The sequence below is a fragment of the Corticium candelabrum genome, chromosome 1, assembly GCF_963422355.1.
Source record: "Corticium candelabrum chromosome 1, ooCorCand1.1, whole genome shotgun sequence".
Classification (NCBI taxonomy): domain Eukaryota; kingdom Metazoa; phylum Porifera; class Homoscleromorpha; order Homosclerophorida; family Plakinidae; genus Corticium; species Corticium candelabrum.
The window spans coordinates 10,604,639-10,615,330 of NC_085085.1; the positions used below are offsets into that span (position 1 = coordinate 10,604,639).

A 10,692-nucleotide genomic window follows, 5' to 3' on the forward strand; every position below is an offset into this window, starting at 1 on the left:
GCCTTCTGGATACAGGGTGTGTACGCTTGTTTATTTCTCTGTTGCAAGTCTGAGGATACGGGTGGAGGGCTCACACACTTGTGCATGATGTACAGAGCGGTGGTGTCACGGTGTTGTGGTAGCATCACCGGTGATACAATGTATGATGCGTGTACACCCTCGCGGTACCAAAACACCGGAGCATAGTTTTCCGTCACGGTACTGTACCGCTGAAATGGTACCGGCCTCTGTTCAAACGGTGCGAATTATAGAGCCACGGACGTCGCGTTCTAAGTTCATGACATCTAAACTCGTTTCTCGTTTCGGTTTGCCAACATCCACCTATGCTATGTATTGAAATTAATATTAACTACACCCTAGACATTAAACCTAAAAGTCTGTCCATCTAGATTGCAGTAGCATCGATTAAATTCTTGGCAACGTTTAGTGCAAACCACGCACGCCGGCCACTACAAGCAAAAGCAAACAAGCAAATTGTTTTTGCAAGAAGAACAAATACACTACACGTTATTCGCGTTGTATCAGAGATGCATGGTGCGGCGTGAAAACACTCGCAACATCTTTAACAAATCTATTTGAGAAAAACCGGTTGTCCTTTTAGTCAACTGTGCAGTCAGAGACTTTCAGCTGTTTCTATATAATAATATAATATAATATAATTTATTTTTATCACACCAAATCTAGTGTAGTTCCCTCATAGGGGCAACATAACACACACACACACACACACACACACACACACACACACACACACACACACACACACACACACACACACTACACATGTAGACAAATGACATAACTAACACACAAAATCACTTAACCTACACGTAAAAATACTACCATCTACCATATCTAATCCGTGTCCAGGATAACTATGTCTAACTATTAGCAAAGCCAGTCCTCTCACAAGTTCATTTCTTGAATCTATGGCCCGTTTAAGAAATTTAGTCTGTAGCATTTCATCTTAAGAGATGCCTCAACAAAGTCTGAAATTCTTTCCACTATAGAGTCTCTTTGTCTCATACCAAGCCCACGACGAATACCTTTTCGATACGCTGTGTTAATAGACGTCTCTACTATACTTCGTTCAAAATTCCACAAATGACTTCCATAGGCAAGAACTGGAAATAGTTGCCTTTCCATGATTGTCATCCATACGCTATCTTTTGGACAACTTCCACCAAGTCGGCTAATGACACCATTCACAGCAGCATATATATGCAATCCAGACACGAATTACAGAATATTTATTCTGTTTGTAACACAGCACTGTAGCTCACTTGAATTTGTTGGCATATTCTAGCCTAGAAACTTCGTTGAAGGCAACTCCTTCATCAATTGCTTTTGGCTTCACTCGAAGTATTTTCACTCCGTCTTTGTTGTTTGATTCGTCATCCTTTCTGTAGTGGAGAGTCAGGAGACGCTTGAGTGAGACGGGTGCGGTATTTGGTACATACTCTGGTCACAGGTCCGTAGCTACTACATCCCTGGCCCTAGACGGTACCCTAGGTACAGTACCAATAACCGGTACCAAGACACCGCGATGCTAGTCCATAATGAGTACACCTCAGAGGCAGATCTAGAAGGGCAAGTATCGCTGATGCGCATCTTATCTCCTCTAGGTATCTTCAAGAAAACTTAAGATTTGTGGAAACAGTTGTTGGACTTTGCCTAGAGTTAGTAAGGCGTTGCTGTTTTTGGACTGCCGTCCAGTACTATAGACTATAGTACACTTTATAACAAACTTTGTCAGGCCAGCGGCAGCACACACCAATTCTCCACGTACATGTAGTACACGAATCCCGAGGAATAAATTGGTTATTTAAATCAACTATATACATTGGCCAGAAATACCCTGTATTGAGGATCTGGAAAGTTGAATTTTGGTTGGCGAACGCCGCAACGAGCTGGACCCGTTCCACCGTCCCTGTACTGCACGGTGTCTGTCTAGCATTTTGGAGCGTAAAAACCCACACTCCAGAGACGTGCTGCACGGCAAGTATGCGACGAAAGAAAATGCTCAAGTAGAGCCTCGACAAACCAAAGAAGGCTGCAAGACTCTACAACAGCGAATGCAGATTGTTACAAATTTTACAGCCTTTAACCTTTGATTGCTCTAGGGAGATCATTAAGACACAAAGAAAAAATGGGGCTCAAGACTGAAGACTGAGGGACACCTCAGTATCACTTGACTAGCATTAGGATTGTTGATTTCATGAAACTCTCTGCTATCTTATTTGAAAGAAGTTTCAAAACCATTTCTGAGTTCTTTTCTTAAAGTTAGTTTGTTGAGTTTCCTGACAAGTATTTTATGATCAAAAGCCTTCTTGACGTCAAATGTTGACACAGAGATCCAATGACAGAGTGAACATACATCTTGGGTATTGTGACTACAGTATACTCACAATGTTGTGGACATAGCAAGTTGTGACGTAATCAACGACATTATAAGACTTAATTAAGTTGTTTGCAAACTAGGCTTTCTATTACTTTAGAGATGACTGGCGAAACTGGTTGTAGAACAATAGTTAATTATATTCGCTATCAATGTCTGTCCTCCTACATGAATTGGTGCAACACTGACATATTTCAATGCAGTCCAACAAAAATGTTGAAGTCTCAATGGAGAGTCTATGACTTGTTGTTTTCACCTCACAACAACATGTCAAGACTATCTTAGTTGGACTGTCTTGATTACACGATCGATCGATTGATCGACACATTCAACATAGACCCTCACATCCATCCATGAACCCTAGCTACACCATCAAGGACTTAATTAATCGACAAACGCATGGTTTGCAATTGCAGTTGGTCAACCAGACCAATCGTGTGCCCAGTGCAGGTTTCTCCATGATTTGTCGACTCCCCCGCTTTTAGTGCTTGCTCAGCTAAATTTAGCCGCTGCGCATGCAATGAGAGAGTAATTAGCGTGCTCTCCCGTCGCCTCGTCAGACCTCACGAGCCTGTACGCACTTTGCAATCGCTCTAGTAGTTCTGATGTCTTCCGATCGAAAGGTAATTGGTCTGAAGCCGCTGGAGTATGTACACATACTTGACATCAATACGAACGTGACGGGCGTCGAGGTCGGCCCTCAGAGTGTCTCACTTCTTGAAAATCAACGCCTCGTGGCCGGGCCGCTCCGATTCGTCATCGTTCCGCCGGGCCACTACTGTGTCGTTCAAGATCCTATCGACCGAAGCAAGTTGGAAGCTGGAAAGACGCCTCCTCAGCAGTTTGGATGGAGAGAAGTGCGATTTCATGGTGAACCGTTTCCGTTGTATCCGGGCGAGATCTTGCAGGATGCTGCGTCGGCTGGGAATTATGCGAAGGCTCTCAAACTGCTTCCAGTCGTCAAAGCTAATCATGCTATCCGCCTGAGGGCCGCTGTTGATCATGATGACTCGAGTGGAGAGAGGAGGTGCGCTGGAGATATGTGGCAGTTGGAAGGCCCTCTCACGTATTGTCCTACTCCCGAGGTGGACATTGAAACAATCTTAGCTCCTGAGGTCATCTTGCCTGGACATGCTCTCAGACTGCGAGCCAGAGAGAGGTTCACGGCGAAAGATGGTGTCGTCCGGGTAACAGGAGAGGAGTGGCTGGTTAGAGATGAAGGTGCCTACCTGCCTGATGTGTTTGAAGAAGTTCTCGGGTTGGAGAAAGCCTACACGCTAACCCTCGACGCTGCTCTTCATATGAGAGCAATGATTACTGGCGAAGATGCTAACGGGAAGGAAAGAAAAGCCGGTGATGAATGGCTAGTTACACTAGATGAAGCAGAAACATACATACCAGATGTGTGGGAAGTGGTGGTCACTGTTGTGAAGAGAACCGTGCTTAACTCACTGCAGTACTGCGTTGTACTTGATCCAATTGGTGACGATGGCAAGAACAAGCTTGGAATGAAAGAACTGCGGAAAGGTCCAGTCCACTTTTTCCTTCATCCTGGAGAAAAGCTGGAGAGAGACATTCAGAAAAGCTACATCTTGGGCGATGATGAGGCACTTGTTCTTGTTGCTACAGAAGAATTTGTGGATGAGTCATCTGGCGACGAGATACAACATTCTGCTGGTGATCGCTGGATGATTCAAGGTCCGACAAGTTATGTTCCACCAGTTGAGGTTACTGTGGCAAAGATGAGGAAAGCTATTCCACTGAACAAGAATGAAGGTGTGTATGTTCAGAATATCCAAACGGGAGAAGTGCGCTCGGTGATGGGTCCACAATCATATCTCTTACAGGAATATGAGGAATTATTTGAAAAGCAATTACCCGATGATGTCGAGGAGATGCTGAAAGTTGGCGGAGGCATTGGTGATGCAAGTATTCGCAAGGTTGCTTACTTTGAGTCATCCATCGATGCAGCATACACAAAGAAGCGTGATAAAACTCGAGTTGTCACATACCGTTGCCCAAATAACTCTGCAGTGCAAGTCTATAACTACCAGAAACGCGCAGCACGTGTTACCTTTGGCCCAGATATGGTCATGCTTGATCCACACGAAAATTTTAATGTCCTGAGTTTAAGTGCCGGCAAGCCGAAGAAGGAGCATGCACTTCGTTCACTAGCATTGATGCTGGGTCCTGATTTTATTACTGACATCATTGATGTTGAGACAAGTGACCATGCTAGGCTACGTGCTGTTGTCTCCTTTAACAATTATTTTGAAGCAAACAAGGGTGATAAAGAAGAGGAAGCAAAGCTGTTTAGTGTACCAGATTTTATTGGATTTGCCTGTCGTGATATTGGCAGTCGTATTCGCAGTGCAGTTGCTCAAACACCGTTTGATGACTTTCATCGCCACTCAGCACGAATCATTCGAGTGTCAGTGTTTGGGCTCGATGATCACGGCAAAGTCAAGTCAGAATTGAGGTATCCATCGAACAACTTGGTCATCACTAATATTGATATACAGAGCATTGAACCGGTTGACCGCCAGATGCGTGAAAGCCTAAGCAAGAGTGTCCAGATGGCCATCGAGATTGCTACGCAATCTATTGAAGCTCAAGCTGCCCATGAGGCGAAACGACATGAGCAGGTTGCACGTGGACATCTGGATAGACAAAAACTTGCCAATGAAATAGCAGCAGAAAAAGCTAGAATGGAACTGTATGAGCTTCAGGCTGTCAGTGCTGCTGTTGAGTCGACTGGTCAAGCAAAAGCAGAAGCTCAAGCTGAAGCAGAGAAGCTTTTGATTGAAGGTGAAAGTGAGATTGAGGCAGCAAAGTTGAAGGCAGAAGCAGAAGACATCGAGCAAAAGGCTGAATTAGAATCACAGATGAAATCGAGAGCGGACGAGTTAAGTTACCTACGACAAATGAATGAGCTAGAGATCCAGAAAAAGAGAGACATGGCTAACATTGAGGTGGAGAAGTTCAAGCAGTCAACAGAAGCACTGGGATCTGATACAATTGCAGCTATTGCTCAAGCTGGACCCGAGTCCAATTTGCGCATGCTCAAAGCTCTGGGCATCACTACTACACTGATTACTGATGGTAAGAGCCCCATCAACCTTTTTGGAACGGCATCAGGATTGATAGGTGCAGTAGGTAAAGAAGACGACAGTTAGGAACTTGCAATTTGATTTTTGCAACTCTGCATGAGCTTTGCAAGTGGTTGTGACCATTGGCATTTAGGCTTTTTTATTCTTTTGCTGCTTAGTCAATTGTGTTGAATTGGATTGATTCACGTGGATTTTATGTGCTAATACAAAAGTACTTGTGGTGCACAGTTTGTATCTCCTCCATCCTGATTGTTCATGCAGTCATCTGTTTGATGTCGTTATGAAATCTGGTTTCAGTGGCATCACTGATTTTCCAAACCTAAGGAGCAGTCACTAGGAGTATAAGCGAAGAGGTAACTTCTAAACCTTTGCCAATTGTCTGGAAGGTCACACTTACTATACTGGACTCTCGTGGCCTACTTCCTACTGATCGACGCTGCTGCTGTTTGTCAATATGGTGTACATGAGGACCATTTGCATGAAAAGATACACTACAATTTGGTGGTAATAGAGTAGTATTAATATTGCTGATATGAACATCAAACAGTATATTATATTATAACGGCCTTGTTTGAGGACAAAACTCACAATTGTGCTACGCCAGTAGTTGAAAAATATCCGAGCATACAGTACTTTCTGCTAGAGACGTGTGAATTTACCACCGACACCGTAACTGGGGTCATCTAGTTCCCTATCACGAGGGTTTGTTTTGATAGGCGGTTTGTCAGGCACTCTTTCTGTCATTTCGAGGGGAGTGTAGTCATCTATTTCTAGCTCTTTGAATTGGCCGAGACCATCATAATCGTCTTCCTCGTCATTTGGAGACACGTTGGTGTAGCCAGGAAGTCTCGTGTCTCCACTACTAGTCGCGTTCATATAGGAAGGACGAGTATCGACGTCTTCTGTCTGAACGTTGAGGTATGAAGGTAACGGACTGTTAACTTTCTGCGGGAGTGGCGGTCGGTCGTAACGACTGTTCTCTGCATTAGCTGAAGGAGACATCGCGACTTCTTCGTATGGATTTCTTCTTTCCAGAGTTTTCCATATATCATCGACTTCATCTAGATCTTTGTCATCAATTGTAGCAGCTAAGCTGGTAGCTTTGTTGTCTGGGGCTGCAGAAGAGAAGTCATGAAACAGAGTGTCGTAGTTACCGCTTAGTCGAGTGTGCTGTGCAATATTGGCCATCAAACGGTCAAGTTCTGCTTCGTCATAGAGGGGTTCATCGGTTTGTTCCTTTAAAGGCTTGGCTTTTCGAGCCAGTCGATTATAGCCAATTGTCTCATCTTGACCGTTTTGGGACGCTGTCGTCTTGGGTGCAGAAACGTGAAATGTAGGCGGTGAAGTTCTTTTCGGACCTGCTACTATCGCCAGGTCGTGTGCGGCGGCCGCAGCAGCACTCATCGCTTTGTCGAGTGTGCTCTCACCTCCTTCTTCATAAAAATGCGTCTGTTCCGGTATGGAATTTGGCTGCTCCAACACTACTTCTTGAGTAAAGAACGGGGATGCCACGGGCTGACTTTCTGTTTTACTAACCGCCGAAGTAAGGTCAGATTGTGCGCGCAACAGCTGACGATCGCGAGGAGCAGGAGTAGGCGCCGCTGGCTGCTGCCGTAAAGAAAACTGAAATGGGTCCTTGTGACGAACGGGTGGCAAAGTGACGATTGGTTTCATACCTCCTACATTTGATCCTGATCCCTTCACGATATCTTCTTGTTGTAGACTTGTGTGTTGTTGCATTCCTATCGTCTTAACATTGGCGTGCACCTGCAGAAATATTGCGTTGCCCATCTGAGTGCCAAGGAAGTATACGCCGGGACCGCTTTCGCATTTCCGACCGGCTTCAAACGTGAATTTCGTGTGGTCGCGACCGTAGCGACGAAGATACTTGAGCGGCCATGTCAAAAGTCGTTGTCCGGTAGTAACGCTTGTCAGACAGAGATACAATGCTGAGACGTGAAGAAAATAGTGACCGTGCAGTGACAAACGTTCAGAGGCTTCGGTTGGTACTATAGTGACTTGATATTGTTTCTCTAAAACGTAGAAAGACACCTACCAACCTCGAGGAAACACCTAAAGACGGTAAATGTTGCTTACCTGCTGACAATCCGCTGTAAAGCGTATTTTCTTGGATTCCCAAATCTTGTGCTGACGGCAGGAAAGGGTTGTCCTGCGGCATCAAGTGGAACGCCTCATCAATAGTCTGTACTCCTTGCGCTCCCGCGTCGATTCTTCCTTGAACGGGGGCTCTAAATGTCGAAGGATTTGGCTCACTGAAATGAGTATGCCGCCCGGCGACTGAAGGCGGTTGTTCGGGATAGCCAGGCCCCGGATTAGAGATAGGAGAGCCAAAAATCGCGTCGTTTCCGACTGCGTAGGGTGGAGGTGGATGTTCCACGGATGGTTGCATTCTGGGAGGCATCGAATTGTTGTAACGCGCCGGTTGAGGCAATTGTTGACCCTGTCCGAAAGCAACATTCGAAATGGTGTCTATCCACGTGTCGAGTTCTCTCTGACTCGTTGCCGATAGCCTGTAGTGAAGCAGCGGCGTCGTGATGTCGAACACGAAAGGTCTGCTTCTGTGGTCCGTTTGGCGAACGTCTGTCACTTCGCGTAGTGGTATGACGCTTCTCTCCTGCTGCTTCTTCATGTCGTGATAATATTCCAATCTTGCACTTCCCAGAGGGCCAGCGCTTTTCAGAATGAAGTACCTCTTGTTCCACTTCTGCAAATTACACAAGCATCAAGTCGTTAGTCTACATGCAAAAATATGTTTATCGGTACATTGTTTATGTCACGCCAAAACGGGCACGGCAAGGAATCTCCTAGAAAATTGGACACGATCTCAGTCTGAGATCAACAGTGACCCTGCGGTTAGGGTTAGAGCTAGGGCTTTTTGGGTTAAGGCTCTAGGATTAGGGTCCCTCTTAAGCTGGATTTACAATATGCAAACGCTTGAGCGTCGCGTCGCGTCACGTCGCGTAGTACAAATTCAAATTGTAAATGGTCTACGCGACGCGACGTTCGACGGACGCGACGCGACGCGTCCAAATAGAACCAAGTTCTATTTGAGCGTCGAATCGGAAGCTGTACACGTCGCGTCGGAAGTAGCACCTTGATTTCGACCAATCACAGCCAACTATAAATGCACGCGTGGCTTCCGTGGGCAATGATTATTGATTTGGGCGCTGTACTCGACGTTGAGCGGTCTATAGATTGTGTAGGGAGCTGTCCTTGCTTGTGGATGATCAACTGCAAGATGTACAAAGACCTGCGTGCATGGGAGAACGCCTAGAAATTGATTTTGAGCAAGCTGGGGGTTCCGGCAGAGTTCTGCTAGTAGAAAATCGAAGCGCGAGTGGTCAGTTCAATAATTCAGGCAGCGACGTCTACGGCGCGCTGAAATCGTATTGTGAATGGTACGACGCGTGTGACGCGATACGTGCCACTCCCACGCAAGACAACGTGACGCGACGCGACGCTCAAGCGTTTGCATATTGTAAACCCAGCTTAAGTCTATGGTGAGTTTGTGTCCAAGACGGTTCTGGAAATGTATATGCCATGCGCCAAGCATGGATATGGACAAATCGTCAATTTGTAGTTTCTCCCGGTAATTTGAGGGTCAGGGCTAGGTTTAGGTTTAGAGTTAGGGTTAGGGGTTAGGGTTAGGGTTAGGGGTTAGGGGTTAGGATTAGGGGTCAGGGCTATAGAGTATGCATGGTTTGTATTGGCGATCCATGGTTTGTAAATCTATAGATTGTACCGTGTAATCCATGGATTGTCCAAATCTGCGCTTTGCGCGCAACATCTACAACCTCTAGATGCGCGTTCCAATTAATATATGCGAAACACGTGTTTCTAGAGTCATCGACAGGTTGCGTCTTTGCAAACGTTTGTCTTTGCACAATCATCTTTGGAAAGATCTTTATATCATAAAATTAACGTTAACGAATCGATTAACGTCAATCTCGTGAGCTCAGCGCTGTATAGAACAGTCTCTCGAACGGTACCGGAAGTATTGCAGCAGACGGTATCTGCTATCAAACACAGAGCATTTGACAAACCAAATTTTTCAGACATGAAGGCAGCAAACACACAATTTGTGTGGCTCTAGTAGTTTCATGCACGAGTGAGTCTATAGAAGAAGTTACTGTTAGGGTAAATCTCATGTACCTGTTAGAGCAACTCTATAGTGTGCATGCATGGTGGTAGGTAAAGTGTGAGGTCGTGTTCAGTAGTCATGAATTGTGCATTACGAACACAATAAAATAACGAGAATACGCAACTAAAATTTAATGTTAAAATATTATCCATTTGATTATTTTGTCATTGCCATCGTTGACGTATTAGTCTCTAGCATATCATCAGACACATGCATGTACGTTATCTTCAAATTATTTACAATTTCGGTTTCATTTAATTAATTATTAGTTAACCTAATACTTTGTATTGCTGTGATCGCTACAGCTCTAAACTTTGTGTGTAGCGGAGCCTCTAGAGTAAAATCTTGCAATGCTCTGTCCTACAAGCTGCATGCAGGTCTGCAGTGCATGTACAGCTGACTGCATGGCGTTCTGAACTAAAGACAAGCTTGCAACAACTTCACAGCGTCACGGTCTGCATCATCATTAAAAGCTAAAGTCAGAATGTTAGTGCCTAATGATGTAGACATGGCAATTAACCCTTTTTCTATTGTGGTGGGAGAGGACCAAACGCTAGCGTCATTCTGCTGTAAGAAAAACAGAATTAATATGTGACGCAAGAGTTTACTTTAATCATTTATCTAGGACACGTAAACACCTGTTTAGTAAACATAGATAATTGCAAACGCCTCGTTTCGTCTAAAAGGAAGTCTGATGCAGTGTAGACACGGTACCTATCGATCACGAGACTAGGCGTGGCCCATTGTGTTTGCGTTGCTCGAATTTCGTGACCTAATCGCAATTCTCTCGATTTGAATGCAACTACCAGTGAGTGTCTAGCATCACCACTACGACCCGTCGCAATTTCGACGTTTGTAATAAAATGCAATCGGGAATTTCGCACTTACTTTTCCGATGCCGGACTTCTGAGGACATTTCTCCAAGTAGCCTTGATAAACAACATCACTCATCGTTCCTAGGACTCGAGATTCTCTAGATTATCTAGACGTTCGTAGGTGGAGTCACAACAAATAACTGCGCA

At 45.0% G+C, this 10,692-nt stretch overlaps 2 protein-coding genes across 2 annotated transcripts; one reads left to right on the forward strand and one right to left on the reverse strand.

Moving 5' to 3' along the window:
* Positions 1 to 2,902: 2,902 nt before the first annotated feature.
* Positions 2,903 to 5,735, forward strand: LOC134178148 (major vault protein-like). The gene has a single exon (XM_062644955.1). It carries the CDS (start codon positions 3,004 to 3,006, stop codon positions 5,572 to 5,574), a length of 2,571 nt encoding a protein of 856 aa, XP_062500939.1. The 5' UTR covers positions 2,903 to 3,003; the 3' UTR covers positions 5,575 to 5,735.
* Positions 5,736 to 5,865: 130 nt separating this feature from the next.
* On the reverse strand, positions 5,866 to 10,672 carry LOC134178159 (uncharacterized). The gene is made up of 3 exons (XM_062644966.1): positions 10,559 to 10,672; positions 7,606 to 8,233; positions 5,866 to 7,541 (listed from the first exon to the last, which is right to left on the reverse strand). Exons 1-3 carry the CDS (start codon positions 10,619 to 10,621, stop codon positions 6,148 to 6,150), a joined length of 2,085 nt encoding a protein of 694 aa, XP_062500950.1. The 5' UTR covers positions 10,622 to 10,672; the 3' UTR covers positions 5,866 to 6,147.
* Positions 10,673 to 10,692: the final 20 nt, after the last annotated feature.